Source organism: Tupaia chinensis, unplaced genomic scaffold (assembly GCF_000334495.1).
Source record: "Tupaia chinensis unplaced genomic scaffold, TupChi_1.0 Scaffold000387_1, whole genome shotgun sequence".
NCBI classification, from domain to species: Eukaryota; Metazoa; Chordata; class Mammalia; order Scandentia; family Tupaiidae; genus Tupaia; species Tupaia belangeri.
In genome coordinates, this window is record NW_006159889.1 from 117,933 (window position 1) to 133,922 (window position 15,990).

At 44.6% G+C, this 15,990-nt stretch overlaps 1 protein-coding gene, 1 long non-coding RNA gene and 1 pseudogene across 2 annotated transcripts in view; 2 read left to right on the top strand and 1 right to left on the bottom strand.

Annotated features, from left to right (window-relative positions):
- The window catches only part of YBX1 (Y-box binding protein 1), a gene marked incomplete at its 5' end in the record, with an annotated part of 25,464 nt that extends 23,218 nt beyond the window's left edge, over nt 1–2,246 (top strand). The window contains 2 exons of the mRNA XM_027773894.1: nt 1,897–2,084; nt 2,164–2,246. Of these exons, the coding sequence (XP_027629695.1) occupies nt 1,897–2,084; nt 2,164–2,246 (271 nt within the window). The remainder of the gene's footprint in view (nt 1–1,896; nt 2,085–2,163) is intronic.
- A 6,531-nt stretch (nt 2,247–8,777) lies between these two features.
- On the top strand, nt 8,778–10,233 carry LOC102481158 (solute carrier family 35 member D3-like; annotated as a pseudogene).
- A 5,142-nt stretch (nt 10,234–15,375) lies between these two features.
- The window catches only part of LOC106735430 (uncharacterized), a 4,373-nt gene continuing 3,758 nt past the window's right edge, over nt 15,376–15,990 (bottom strand). The window contains exons 2-3 of the long non-coding RNA XR_001370759.1: nt 15,702–15,896; nt 15,376–15,411 (exon numbers count right to left, since the gene is read on the bottom strand). This is a non-coding gene — a long non-coding RNA (uncharacterized LOC106735430). The remainder of the gene's footprint in view (nt 15,412–15,701; nt 15,897–15,990) is intronic.

The following is a 15,990-nucleotide window of genomic DNA, read 5'->3' on the forward strand; positions in this document are numbered from 1 at the left end:
CACACACACACACACACCCGGTGTGAGTTTTAAGCCACCGGGTCTGGGACGCGAACCACGGTCGACTACGTGGGAGTCCAGCAACATAGCCATTACACTAACTGCTGGTTCCCAGAATATCCTAAATTCTTTATCAGACATTTCTGTGAGTTCCTTTGTACTATCCGTTGATGAAGAAGTTACTCTTTTCCCTTGGGAGAGAGGTATTTTCTTGGTTTCTCATATTTCTGTTTCTTATTTTTTTTGGAGAGGTTCTTTCTTATTGGGCGTGTGTGCTTGCCAGAGAGAGAGAGAGAGACGGAAAGCAAGAAATCACCCCCCAGAGGGGATAGCCATGATGCAATCCCCTCTCCGTTCTCCTCTCGGGATCTTGGGCACGCATGCACACGCGCCTGGTGTGAGTTTAAGCCGCCGAGTCTGGGACTCGAACCTCGGTCAGCTACATGGAAGTCCATAGCCATTATGCTAACTGCTGGTCCCGGTTTCTCATATTTTTTGTGCCTCTGCAGTGATTTCTACTCATCTGATGGGTTATTCATTTCTTCCTAATTTCCAGAAGTTCAATCTGAGCGATCAGAAATGTGCAGGAGGAGGTGATGTGCACTTAGCCATTTAGTTTTTCTTCATTTGTATGGTAGATTCAGTGTGAATTGAATATGTTGCCCCTAATAGTTAGTATTCAGATACTTGGTTACGTATCACTTAGACCTATCTAGACACTCAGTGTGTGGTGGCCAAGAAGCAACGCGATGAGGTAAAAGAAAATGGGTAAGAAAACAGAGAAGAAAGAAAAAAAAAAAAACTGAAAACTGCACAGCCTACAAAAGCGCTATATCTCAGCTTCCATGGAGGACTCATTCTTCTGAAGGCCTGCTCCCCTTTTTGTCTCGTGAATGGGAAGGGGGTAAGGGGATTATTAGCAAGATAAAGGAGGATTTCTAAATGGGAAGGGGGAAAGGGGATTATTAGCAAGATAAAGGAGGATTTCAAGAGCCAAGAAAATACTTTTCCTTTAAGAAAATTTAAAAAATGAAGAGATAGAGGATACAGGGACCTCTACCAGGGTGAATTATCAGCAGAAAATCTTCATTTCTCTTATTCCCTGGAAGCACTAGATCTCGGCTCCCATGGAAGACTCGGTCTTCTCGGTTCTTCATTTTCTTAATGATACATGATTGCCATATACTCATATTTTTACAAAGGAGACATCTTTTCCTTTGTTTTGATTTTCTGCCTCTTTAGCAAGTGTTCATCTGTAAAAGTTTGTAGAACTTGTTCTCAAACCTGGTTGCCATAACACCTTTCAGTTTTTGCTATAAGAGCACATGTTCTTACCCAAGAGAGACGGGACAGGAAAAGTGAGAAGTCACCCCACCCCAAGACGGAATGGCTATACCACAATCTTCTTCATTCTTTCCTCTGAATTTTGGGGCACACACGCATGGGGCCCAGCATGATTTTCAAGCCATGGGGTCCAGTCTCAAACTACAGAGTTGACTGAAGGATCCAGCACTTTAACTTCTATGCCAGTTGCTGGCCCTTTCATAAAACCCGCTTTTTTTTTTATCTTTTTAAATGATATCAAAGTATTGATGTACTACTATTGGCCTTTCCATGATTGCTTTGTAGGAGGGTGTGCTATGGGCAAAACTTCTGCTAGTTCATTAAACCAGGTTGAGGAAATAATCTACCAATTTATGTCCAATTCCTTATTTAGAATCATCATGCTCATTCTGTGGAATGGGATCCAAGTGTGCTCTTCAGACTTCGCCAAAATTCTTGCACCACTTAGTAAAAAGAATGGTTAGATGTGGCTATATGGTGAACCAAGGGCTGAGCACAGGGTGAGGTTGAAGATAGGTTTTTGTCTTTAAGTTTGTATAATGTTCATTCCAGGGGCCCTCCTCGCCAAAGACAGCCCAGAGAGGACGGCAATGAAGAGGATAAGGAAAATCAAGGAGATGAGACCCAAGGTCAGCAGCCACCTCAACGTCGGTACCGACGCAACTTCAATTACCGACGCAGACGCCCAGAGAACCCTAAACCACAAGATGGCGAAGAGACAAAAGCGGCCGATGCCCCAGGTGAGAGAGGCTGATCAGGGGGCGCTGAGTAAATGCCGGCTTACCATCTCTACCATCATCCAATTTAGTCATCCAACAGGAAGTGAATATGAAGTTCCAGCAGTAAAAAATGAACGAAAGATTGGAGCTGAAAACCTTAAGTGCCTGCCTTTTGCCCATTGACCACATAACTAGAACTCTCTGCATTATGTATGCAGCATGGAGTTTTTATTATTTTTACCTAAGGATGTCTTGTTTTGGTAATGACAAACGTGTTTTTTTAAAAACGCTTGTTTTTTCTCAATACATCTTTAAAGGTTTTTAAATTGTTTCATATCTGGTCAAGTTGAGGTTTTTAAGAACTCATTTTTAATTTGTAATAAAAGTTTACAATTTGATTTTTTCAAAAAGTCAACAAATTGCAAGCATCTATTAATAAAGATCTTAAATAATAATAAAAGTATTTCAATCTAGATAAATAACTGAAAGCCAAAGACAGCCCAGAGAGGACGGCAATGAAGAGGATAAGGAAAATCAAGGAGATGAGACCCAAGGTCAGCAGCCACCTCAACGTCGGTACCGACGCAACTTCAATTACCGACGCAGACGCCCAGAGAACCCTAAACCACAAGATGGCAAAGAGACAAACGCAGCCGATCCACCAGCTGAGAATTCGTCCGCTCCCGAGGCTGAGCAGGGCGGGGCTGAGTAAATGCCGGCTTACCATCTCTACCATCATCCGGGTAAGTCAAGTCTAGGTGGCCTTCTGGCCCCAATGTGGGCAGTCATGAGTGGTGTTCCTCTTATTTTACTAACCCAAGGGGGGAACCCAGTTATATATATATTTTCAGACTTAGTAAAAACCATACTTTGCCCCTCAGCTAATTCACAGTTCTGGCACTCAGACTTGTCTTACATCATGTATTTTGAATATTACAACTTTGTGTCAACTTTGCTGAATTAGTTCTGATTTCACAAGTAAGCTCTGAAGAAGTTGCTGATTTTACTGGCAAGTATGTTAATTACATTATGTTACTTAAGCTTCCTTTCTTTTCAAGAAGTGGGGTGTCTGCTAGAATTAATAAACCTAGATTATGAAAAGTCAGTTGAGGGAAAGTGGCAACTTTGGTATCATCTTTTAATAGGTATAGTTACTTTTAATTGTTGTGGGTTTTGTTTTTTTGTTGTTGTTTTTTTTGGTTAGTTAATCTGGGAGCTGTTTTGTTTCTAAAAAAAAAAGAAAAAAAAATGGGGCTTAAGAGCCAGTGTAATAATTAAGAAGGCTGAAACTCACATGGCTCACTACACCATTCAAGTTCCGGACCCAGTGGCTTGAAAAATATGGTGGGTACTTGTGCATGTCTGCCCAAAATCACAAGAGGAAAATGGAAAAGGAATTGCTTCATGGCCATTCCCCCAGGGGTACTTTCCTGGTTTGTCTCTCCCTGGCAGGCACACACACCTTACAGCAAAAGAGTAGTGCTTAACTCCTAGGAGTGAGCACTACTAGGAGTGAGCATTACTTCTACTTGATTCAAAGTGTCTGTAAGGTTAATGCTGGTCTTTTGACAGATCAAATAACGATAAACTTAGGGGTTTTTTGTTGTGATTTATTGGCTTGCTCGTTTTTGTTAGCTTAAAATTCCAAAATTTTAAGGGTTTCCATTTCATTGATTGTTTTGCTTAGAACTACTGAAAGGCAGAAATTGGTATCTTTGGCTCTGGAATTTTTTGGGGGGGGGATTTTCATTATAGGGTGCGTGCGCTCGCCAGACAGAGACAGACAGAAAGCGAGAAATCACCCCCCAGGGGGGATGGTCACGCCGCAATCCCTTCTCCTCCATTCTCCTCTCGGGATCTTGGGCATGCACGCACACGCGCCCAGCGTGAGTTTTAAGCCACCAAGTCCAGGACGCGAACCGCAGTCGACTACGTGGGAGTCCAGCGACATAGCCATTACGCTAACTGCTGGTTCCCTGGAATAATTTTCAATTTTGGCATAAGGACACCCTCAGCTACAAGTAACCATTTTTGTTTTGTTTTGTTTTGTTTTGTTTTTCTCTGGTGTTTGTGCTCACCAGAGTGAAATTTAGAAGTCACCCCCAAGTGGATGGCCACGTAACAAACCCATTTTTCCTCTCAGGATTTTGGGCATGCAGCACATGTGTGCCTGGCAGGATTTGTCAGGACACTGGGTCCATGACTGGTCCAGAACTGTGGATTTGGCCATGTGGGGTCCAGTGCCTTAGCCTCCATACCACCTGCCAGCCCCACAAGTAACTCTGTTATAAACTACTTTCCTAGCTCAAACCATTATGAGATTTGTTCATGGCTTCATATACATAGTTATTAATGTGATGCATTTGGATACACTAAGCATTGTGATGGATTATCACAATGATAATCTTTTCATTTCTTTTTTTCTTGCAGTTTAGTCATCCTACAAGAAGTGAATATGAAATTCCAGCAATAAGAAATGAACAAAAGATTGGAGCTGAAGACCTTAAGTGCTTGCTTTTTGCCCGTTGACCAGATAACTAGAACTATCTGCATTATCTATGCAGCATGGGGTTTTTATTATTTTTACCTAAAGATGTCTCTTTTTGGTAATGACAAACGTGTTTTTTAAAAAAAAGCCTGGTTTTTCTCAATACACCTTTAAAGGTTTTTAAATTGTTTCATATCTGGTCAAGTTGAGATTTTTAAGAACTTCATTTTTAATTTGTAATAAAAGTTTACAACTTGATTTTTTCAAAAAAGTCAACAAACTGCAAGCACCTGTTAATAAAGGTCTTAAATAATTGTCTTTGTGTATTTCTGTTTTAATTTGACTCCTTAGCTGTATATAAGAACTTCAGCTTAAGCCAGTCTGCATATAATCTCCTAAGGAATTTTTTTTTTTAATTTTGTAATTGTGTATTGGGTAACATTACATAGCGGTAGGGTCATACTAAAAACTAGAAGATGTGTGCCAGGCCAGCGCCCTTAGCCTAGTACTAGTAGTTCAGGGAGCCTCATCTCACATGACTGACCACAGTTTGCATCTTTGCCCTGGCAACTTGAAAAAAATGCCAGATGTATATGCATGCGTGCCCAAGTCCTGGCGAGAACGAAGATGAGAGGCATAAGGGTTGCTTTGTGACCATGGGGGCAGGGGGGAGGGCTGTCTGTATCTTTTCCCCTTCCTCCCCCCTGCCCCCAGGTGAGTGCACACACACAGCAATAAAACAAAAAGAAGGTATGTACTCATGATTTGCCTGTTTTCCACATAGGGATTAGCTCATCTGTAAGAAAAACTTTGTCAGTGGAGAAACTAGTGTTAAGGTTATGTGTGAGTTCTTCTGCTATAAGGCAGTGGTAAAGGGGAAGAATGTGCTCTAACATGCATTGGAACATCCTCCCGCAGCTTGGTATGCTCACTTGACATTGACCAGATTCCTTACATGGTAGGGATGGTAACATGATGTGCTGTCTAAGGGAAGGCTATTCAAGAACATGGAAGTCAGTGAAGTGATTTTTGTGTTTTTAATGCCATGTATCCTAAGCCAAGTGTTTGTGGGTTTTTTTTTTGGGGGGGGGGTTATTTTTGAGAGGTTTTTTGCTATAGGGCGTGTGCATTCGCCAGACAGAGACAGAGAGAAAGCGAGAAATCACCCCCCAGGGGGGATGGCCATGCCGCAATCCCTTCTCCATTCTCCTCTCAGGATCTTGGGCACACACACAGGTGCGCCCGGCGTGAGTTTTAAGCCACTGGGTCTGGGATGCAAACCGCGGTCAACTACATGGGAGTCCAGCGACGTAGCCATTACGCTAACTGCTGGTCCCTCAAGTGTTCTTTTCTAACGTTAAGGTACTTGTTGGCGCACTCTGAGTAATCCGACACTTGCTTGAACGTGACCACTGTCCAGAAACGTGTGTGTGTGTGTGTGTGTATTTGGGTGGACGGGGGGCAGCTTTCAGGGCCCAAGGGAAAGAAACTGCAGGAAGATGGACTAGGATAGAGTCCGGGAGCCCTGTGATGTGGCTAAATCCAGGGACTGGTGACTAGCAAGAAAAGATGAAAATTGACTACTAGTAAATTCTAGAAAGTCCTCCCCTAAGTTTGGGGCCAAGACTACAATAGAACCAGGTAAGGACTTGAGAGACTGGAGAACTATTCCATAGCCATTGTGCAGAATAAAAGCCATGTAACGAGCAGAGTGAGCAACAGAGAGTGATAATTCTAGGTTTTCTATCACACAAACATTAAAATGAGCAAAGTGGGGAATGTCATCAGGAATGGAAAAAATACGGGGGCAGGGAGCTCAAGGATGATACGGAGGTGAAATATGGCAAGGCTGACCAGAATGTGAAAGTTTGGAGGTTATTTCCAGTGACAATACACCAGACGTGTGTTCTCATGATCCACTAGAGTTTTATCAAAGATTAGGGGAGAGTAAAGTAATTGTGTCTCAGGACTGGCTTCCAAGACACCTTGATAATTTGGGATAAGGGGGGAAACCCACCACCACCGGCTCCAAGGGAAGTACTAGGGTGAGGTGAGAAGATGGAACACCCAGCAAGGTGCTGCTAACAATTCCAGGCAGCATAGGGGAAGGTTTAGGAAGGGAGCTGAATTAGGTCAGATTCGGAAATGGAGAGAACTTGGGGCCAGCAGGTGGCAGAATGGTTAAGGGCACTGGACTCCCACACAGTTGACCACAGTTCAAGTCCCTGACCTGGCAGCTTGCTTTCTCCCTCTCTGGTCAGATTAAAACAAAAAGATAAAATAATCCTTAGGAAAGAAAAATGGAGAGGGGGACCAGTAGGTGTGGTTAAGGTGCTGGACAAAGAAGGAGAGGGCTAAGGTACTGTACCAGGCGAGTGTAATGTATGCTCGGGTAAACCCTGAGGTTCTGCTGGGAATATTGGTGTCTGCCTTCTAAGTGGTCACATACGGGGAAGAAACTTAACTAGTCCTGCTCTGAGGGGTGTCCCAGGCAGTTGATAAACTGTACTTCATCTGCTTGTAGTGTTAACAAAAATTAGAGAAGTGAATAACTGTTGGCTGGCGCTGTATCTATACCACCCCAGATGTGTTTTTTTTTTCTAAGAGATTTTTGCTATACGGTGTGTGCCCTTGACAGAGAGACAGGGAAGGACAGAAAGCAAGATATCACCCCAGGGAGATGGTCATACTGCAGTCCCTTCGCCAGTCTCCTTTCAGGATCTTGGGCATGCACACACACACACGCCTGGTGTGAGTTTTAAGCTGCCAGGTCCAGGACTCAAACCGTGTTTGGCTTACGTGGGAGTCCAGCAATGTAATCATGCCATCTGTTGGCCCTACCCCTGGTGGTTTTATTAGTCCTTTCACAGACTGGCTCTGGGCAGCTGTTCAGCATCTCGGGACTTTTCTGTCTAGGATAAGGAGGTGATAAGGAATGTAGATTATTTATAAAATAGCAACTTTTACTTTAACTCTGGGGCAAATAGATTTGATCAGAAAGTAAGTTTGCACATTGTTGCTGAAGTCTGCACCTGGGATGAAACCAAAAATATAACAGTAATGGAGCCATTAGGTGGTGCTGGACTCCCACAAGTCTGACCACAGTTCCAGACCCAGTGGCTTGAAAATCATGCTGGGTGTGTGTGCATGCATACCCCAAATTCTGAGAGAAGGCATTATGGTGTGGCCATTCCCCTGGGAGGTGATTTCTTACTTCGGGTGTGACACAGTGGTGAAACATGTTCTGTGAAGCTGACTCCTGGGATGTTCAGGGTTCTATCTGGTGTCCTCCCTGGGGGTGTGCATGCCTATCATCTGAGGCTGAAGGTGGATCATGGCATTGGGATCCTGTTGGGAGCAGTGTCTGTCTCATGCATTCTGGTGTGGCCATTCCCCTGGGAGGTGATTTCTTACTTCGGGTGTGACACAGTGGTGAAACATGTTCTGTGAAGCTGACTCCTGGGATGTTCAGGGTTCTATCTGGTGTCCTCCCTGGGGGTGTGCATGCCTATCATCTGAGGCTGAAGGTGGATCATGGCATTGGGATCCTGTTGGGAGCAGTGTCTGTCTCATGGAATACAAAGAGGTGAAGGTGGGGACCTGAACTTTGGAACAAAGCCAGAAAGGGAGGCACTACAATTCCAGAGAACGAAGTGGAAAGTGCATTGGTCGGTGTTCAAGACCAGCCGTCCAAAAGGTGGTGGTTGTAAAGTCTTTCCTGGGTTAGGAATGGAGACAGTCTCTTCTGTGAGAGCAGGGCTGTGCAGATGACGGAGGCCCCAGTCTGCAGCAGGTTGTGCAGTGCGTAGGGTTGCTGCCATGGAACCTGCTGCCCCCACAGTCTTCCCCATCTCAGTAACAACCTTCCAGGTTCAAGCCACAGCCTCAAGTCAGCCTTGACTTCCATCCAAAGTGTCTGCCAACCCCCTCGATTCTGAACATGGAGCCGGCCCTGAAGCGGAGTGGTTAAGTGCTGTGTTATGGGAACTGGATCCTGTGTGGTCTACTTAATGGCTTGAAAAACACGCTGGTACGTGTGCATGCCAGTAATCTTAGTGGGATAGAGAAATAGAGGGAAAGGATTATGGCATGACCACACCCCACTGGAGGCGGGATGTGCCTTTGTGGACGCACATACCCTCTGGCAAAAGAAAGAAAAGGTATAAACAAAATGAAATAACCCAGACTAACTAACTTTGGGGTGTAGGTCTCCATCTATTACCTGGATGATTGTTAATAGTAGCCCCTGGAGTGAGTTCTCTGCACCCTTCACAGATGAAAACCTCTGTTAGACCTTGGGTCACTTAGAATCCTCCAGAGGCTTCCAGTCTTACTATGAGAAGCCAACATGTTCCCACCTGCCCACCCCCATTTCCTTCTACTCTTCCGAGAGGGCACTTACTCCACTTGAGCCTCACCGGCCTCTTTATTGTCACGTGTGCCAGGTACTCCCACCTGCAGGCCTTTATTCACCTGCTTTCCCCTCTTTATTAGGTAATGGCTTTTCCCCTTATTCTTTCAGTCTTTCTTATTATTTTTAGAGACTTTTTTTGTTTGAGGTTTTTTGTTTGTTATAGAGCACATTCGCTTGCAGGAGAGAGATGGAGAGAGAAATCACCCACGAGGGGTGTGTATGAAGGCAAGGCTGTGCGGCGTTTTAAAGCCATACAGGAAGCATGGGGTGAAGGCATACCCTGGCTTGGGGAGGCAGCACTGCAGGGTCTTCCCCAAAGCAGCCCAGCACGGTGGGGCACACTGGCCAGTTCCCTGGGATCTAGAGATGTTTATACCGAGCTCCCGCAAGGAGCTGGTGAGCTGACGAGACCCCATCGGCTACGTGACAGGCGTGCTGGCGGTGCTGGTGCATGCCACCTACCTGGTGCTCACCCAGAAAGCCAGCACCGATCCCGAGCACAGGCCGCTCACCACACAATATGTCATCACAGTCTCCGCCACCCCGCTGCTGGTCATCTGCTCCTTCACCAGCACCGACTCCATCCACGTCTGGACCTTTCCTGGCTGGAAGGACCCGACCATGGTCTGCATCTTTGTGGCCAGCATCCTGATCAGCTGCGCTGTGAACTTCACCATGCTGCACTGCACTACATCAACTCGGCCGTGACCACCAGCTTTGTGGTGAAGAGCATTGCCACCATCGTGGTGGACATGGTGGCCTTCAGCCACGTGGAGCCCACCTCTGTTCATTGCTGGCATTGTGGTGAACACCCTGGGCTCCATCATTGTGGCCAAATTTGTGGAAACCAGAAAGCAGAGCAACCACAGAGACCTGGAGTCCCAGCCCTGGGAACAGGAGGCACTGCCAAGTGGAGACCAGCTGCTGTTTGTCATGGAAGAACTGCCTGGGGAGAATGGGAATGGCGGGTCTGAAGGTGGGGAGGCAGCAGGCAGAGGTGGCTCTGCTCAGCAGAGCAAGCACAAGGCAAGGGGCAGCTCCAGAGGGGCTCCCCTGGTGACTAGTGGTTCACAGGTGGCAGGCACCACGCTAGAAGGGGCCAGCAGGTCCTTAAAGGACAGGTGCCTTGAAGTGTGCCCATTAGTCAGGGGTACCAAGTATATGGAGAAGGATTTGATAGAAAACGAGGAGTTCCCCAGTCCTTGAAGAGGAAATGCATGAATGTAAATATGTACATACACTTATTTTATATGCCAGAAATTTTTTTGGGGGGGAGAGGTTTTCGCTATAGGGCGCGTGCGCTCACCAGACAGACAGACAGACATAGAGACAGAAAGCGAGAAATCACCCCTCCAGGGGGGGATGGTCACGCCGCAATCCCTTCTCCATTCTCCTCTCGGGATCTTGGGCACACACACATGTGCCCGGCATGAGTTTTAAGCCACTGGGTCCAGGACATGCACCGCGGTCGACTACGTGGGAGTCCAGCGACATAGCCATTACGCTAACTGCTGGTTCCCTGCCAGAAATATTTTAATGGAGGGGCCTCAGGTTGGTTGTACTCTGAGGAGTGGCGAAGGGAAGTGAAGAGAGAAGCTGAGAGGGACACAGAGGAAAGTTAGCACCTGTGTGAATTATTTAGCGGACTTTTCCTGAGACATTGCAGAGACAAAAGATTGTGAGGGTGCTTAGCCCAGTAAGGCAGACGTTCAGGCTTCAGGCTCCTGGCACTTCCATGATTTTTGTTTGTTTGGTTTTTTTTTTTTGTCATCAGAACCAGAACTGCATAGCTGCATGTACCAAGTGCCTCAACCATGTCTTCCAAAGATGGAGAACAGAAATGATAACAGCACTTACAAGTTCCAAGATGACATTCAGGGGCACATTTTTTGATGATAGTTAGAGCTACATTTTCTATTGCCCTCTGAACAAAGAATATCTTGTTGAAATGACATATATAAATACACGGAATTGATGTTTACTGACTGTTTAGAGTCATCTGAAATTCCATGCTTACTCTAATTTCTCTCTTTTGTTTTTAAATATAAGTGCTGTGTTATCCTATTATATATTGGTAAAATCGTTAAAAACTATTTTGAAAATACAAGTTCTTAGTTTAAATCATGAGGTCTAAAGTTTGCTTTTAGTAACTATACAAATATTTTAAAGTTGTTTTGGTTCACTGCTTTATAATTATTATCCAATGCCATTGCCTTTTTTTACAAACCAGTTTTACTGCATCCCACATTTAAGTAAATGAAATATATTTCAGGATTAAATACTGAAATTAATACTGAAATATAGTTTGGTATTAATTACATTGCCCAAAACATGTTATAAAAAGAGCAACTGCTATATTCTCATTAGCTTCATTTTACAATGTCTGTACACTAAAGTGTAAAACTGCTTACAAAACCAAACTCTGATGTAGAGCAGATCTGTCTTCACATGTTGTTCAGCTTCTAAAGTTAAGAAAGTGGTAAAAATAAGTTTGGGTTAGTTTTTTCCTAAGTGTACTTTCTACAAGAATATTGATATTTTTCTATCTTAAATTTGTAAAAGTATGAATTTATCTGTTTAAAAAAAAAAAAGAAATTGCCCACCAGGGGGTTGGTCACACCGCGATCCCCTCTCTGTTCTCAGGATTCTGGGCATGCATGCACATGCGTCCAGTGTGTTTCAAGCTGCTGGATCTAGGACTCAAACCGTGTTCATGTGGGTGTTTAGTACCTTAACCACCATGCCACCTTGCTGCCCCCCTATTATTTTTTTAATCTGACCAGAGAGAGAAATGGAAAGTGAGAGAGCAAGCCACCAGGTCAAACTAGTCAGCCATGTGGGAGTCCAGTGCCTTAACCACCATGCCACCTGCTGACCCCAGTTCTTTCCGTCTTTCTTAAAGAAAGTCCTTCTCTAACCAACCATGTTTGAAATGGTATCTCCTCCCCATACCCAACTCTCCCAAATTCGTTACTACTTGATTTGTCTCTCTAGTGCATATCTGCCCTTCTGTTCTTACTGCTTATTATCTTTTTTTTCTTTTGCCAGAGAGCACATATGTTTGCCAAGAAGAGAAAAATCCCTCTTCCCCCAATGGGACATGGTCACACCACAATCCTTTTTCCTTCATTTCTCCATCACATCAGGATCTGGGCCATGTACACACATATGCCTAGTATGTTTTTCAAGCCAACAGGGCTGGGACTTAAAACATGGTTGGCCATATGGGATCTGGCTCCTATGCACAGTGGTTAACTACTGCACTATGAATGTGGCTCTACTTATTTATTTTTTTTTTTTGGAGAGGCTTTTCCTATAGGGCGTGTGCGCTTGCCAGAAAGACAGACAGAGAGACAGAAAGTGAGAAATGACCCCCCCCCCCGGGGGGGATGGCCACACCTCAATCCCTTCTCTTCCATTCTCTCAGGATCTTGGGCATGTATGCACACGTGCCCAGCATGAGTTTAAGCCACCGAGGTTTTTGCTATAGAGGGTGTGTGCCCACCAGAAAGACAGAGAGAGACAGAGAGACAGAAAGTGAGAAATCACCCCCCAGTGGGGATGGCCATGCCACAATCTCTTCTCCTCCATTCTCCTCTCGGGATCTTGGGCACGCACACACACACATGCCCAGCATGAGTTTAAGCCTCCAGGTCCAGGACTCGAACTGCGGTCAACTACATGGGAATCCAGCAACATAGTCATTACGCCAACTGCTGGTCCCTATTCTCATCAAATTTTAATTTTCATGAATTGTTGAATCATTTTTGAGATACCAGGATGGAAAAATGACTTGAAGTAAAAAATAAATAAATAAATAAAAATCTGAGTGCTAGTTCTGCCAATGAAACTTGACCTTCCAGAGCTTCAGTGGCCTCATTTATAAAATGGTGCTAGTAAGTACTACGTGACATAAAAGTCAGCACCGAGTAGTGAACTGTTTGTTAAGGTGCAGTTTATGGACCATCCACAAGAAAATCCACAGATTTTCGGATCTCACTGTCAAACTATCAAATCCAAATGCAGATAGAGCCTCAGAATGAACATTCTAGATGATCTTTAAAATAGAGACAGAGTTCTCAGCAAAGTTAGAGACTGCCAGAGAGGCAGCAAGCTTAAAGACTAAGTCTAGAATTGTCCTGTAACAGACTTTGTTGGTTGGCAATCCAAAAGTACTCACGATCCTCTTTTCCCTTACCAACTTTGCACTAGAAAAGCTGGAAAAGCCGAACACATGCTTTCCTAGTCCCGTTTGGGGCAGAGTGGTTGATCAAGACAATTGGACATAGGAAGAAGTCTGCTATGGGACTGGAAAAGCTTTTCTTATCTTGCGGGCCAGTAGGTGGTATTGTGATTGAAGGGCTGGACTCCTACATGGCCAACCATGGTTCAAGGACCAGACCTAGCGGCTCACTTTCTTGCCCTTTCTCTCTCTCTCTCTCTCTCTCTCTCTGGTCAAATAATACTAATTACAACAAATGGAATTAAATAAATAATTTTTAAAATATTTTTTTCTTATCTTGATTTCCAAAAATGAGGTCCACATAGACTAATGCTCTGCTGGGGGACCAGCAGGTGGCGTGGTGGTTAAGGCACTGGACACTCCCACATGGCTGACCACTGTTTGAGTCCTGGACCTGATGGCTTGCTTTCTCACTTTCTCTCTCTCTCATCAAATTAAAATAAATGAATAAATAAAATTAAATAGATAATTCTTAAAAATATGAAAAAAAAAAAGAAAGAATATTGCTCTATTGTGCACCATCCTCTGCTCCCTATCTTAGGATAGGAGGCTGCCATGACCACCTTACAATGATGAGCCAAAGGCCAACGGAATTATGAAGATGCAGGTCAGATTCTAATGTTGCTAGCCCCCTGTACCAATACCAAAACCTTTTCCATAGTTCTTGTTACCATGAAAACTTTTTATGTTATATATCTGTATATTACCTAATTGCTAAAGTTGTACGGATTAAATGAGAATCAGATGATGTTTTGTTAATGTTTAGTAAATATTGGCTGTTACTAGTACAGGAATATTGTTAAGATCTGAGATAATAGCTATAAATATTGCAAACTGTAAAAAAGTGATTACCACGAGAAGGTGGCTTCTAGATCTTCAACTGCAGGGAGTACGATCGACCCAGGGCCCCTGTTGCTTTACTCTGAAAAGCACCACCACCCGTGGTCTGAAGCCATGCTTCCCAAGCGCTCCTGAGCTGTTAACAGCCTGGCAGAGACTCTAAATAAAGCAAACCTGTTCCTGGTAGCTGTTCCTGGTAGATAGAGATCGACTGCAGTCGACTTGGCCTCCGGGCTTGAGGGTCTTGGCAAACGTTATGCAGCTCATCAAACTTCCTCGGAGACTCTATGGCGGCCTCGGATGCTTCTACTAACATTCCGTCATTCAGGATCAGGTTTGCATCGACACCGTCTGATGGCTCTCCCAGCTGCTTCTCCCTTTCACTCTCACAGAGGTTTCCCTAGTAAAATTCTTACACACGTTTAATACTATTTGGGGGCCTATTGCTTGGAGGGCCCAGACGAACATAAGCAGCATTACAGAAAGAGGAAGGTGAGAGAGCATTCTGGGAAGATGGCTGAGTTTAGAAAGCACCAGGAATCCATCTCTCCATCCAGTAACTGTACTGGCAGACTCTCTGATGTAACTGTTTTGGAACTCTGGGATTTATCGAAGGCTTACAACTTCTAGGCAAGACTTGGATGGGAAATTGCAGTTAATTTCAATCAACTCTTAGCTCTGCTGCACCTGCCCATCCCCCCTCCCTCAGCCCCATGGCAGGAAGCCCTGCATATGTTCCCGGAGCAGCTTGCAAACAGCTTTTAGTGCCAGGAGTGGTCTATAAGGACTCTGTCTTCCAAGGATTGGTGATCTGTGTTTTGATCACTGCTTCTAATCAAGGAGGTGCAGGCACTGAGGTGAACAGCTGTTGTTGTGTCTCCTATGTTTGCAAGGACATTCAGGAGAGAGAAAGGCCAATGCCTTTTTCCTTCTCCTTCCTTTTTCTCTCTTTCTCTTTTGAGACCCAGACATTAAAGACGAGGAAATTTGCTTTTTCTTGCGAACTTGCTTCCAAGATGACAAAGAAAAGAAGGCATAACTATTCCAAAAGGAGCTGTAGCCACATGCTGCATATTCATTGCACAAACTGCACTCAGTGCATGCCCACAGACAAGGCTGTTAAGAAGTTTTCATTCAGGGGCCAGCAGGTGGCGTAGCTGTTATGTCGCTGGACTCTCACATGGTCGACTGCAGTTCGAGTCCTGAACCTGATGGCTTGAAAATCACACCAGGTGTGCATGCTCAAGATCCCAGAAGGAGAATGGAGAAGAAGGGATTATGGTGTGGACATCCCTCTAGGAGGTGATTTCTCATGTTCCCTCCCACTGTCTCTTTCTCTCTCCTTCCAGCAAGTCCATGTGACCTAAGGCAAAAAAAAAAAAAAAAAAACACTTTAAAAAACGTTTGCATTCAAAGCATCGAACCATGGTAGAGCACGCACACGCGCCTGGCGTGAGTTTAAGCCACCGGGTCTGAGACGCGAACCGCGGGCGACTACATGGGAGTCCAGCGACATAGCCATTATGCTAACTGCTGGTCCCCCTCTCTCTCTCTTTGATCGAACTGGAAAATATTAATAACAATAAATAAAGTCAAATAGAATATCATCAAACAAACAAACAAACAAAAAAGCCCATGAGTTCATCCAGATACCTCCCATCCGCTCCAGTACCACAGGGCTTATTCTGGTTGTGATGCTTCTCATCTTCGTAAGTCTAGTCTCTGGCAGTGAGAAGCCCGCTTCCCGTTACTTTCAGCTTCTTTTTCTTGCTTATTCAGTCTCCTTATCTGCCATGCCTAGTCTCCAGTCATTCCAGGCAAGGACTTTGCCGTGACCTCATGGGTCACCTGAGAGGGAGAGGAGGGAAATTTTCAGCTATTGATTGGTGATTCCATAATACCATGTCAGCCCTTTGGTGCTTTGAAGAATTTCTCACTCTTT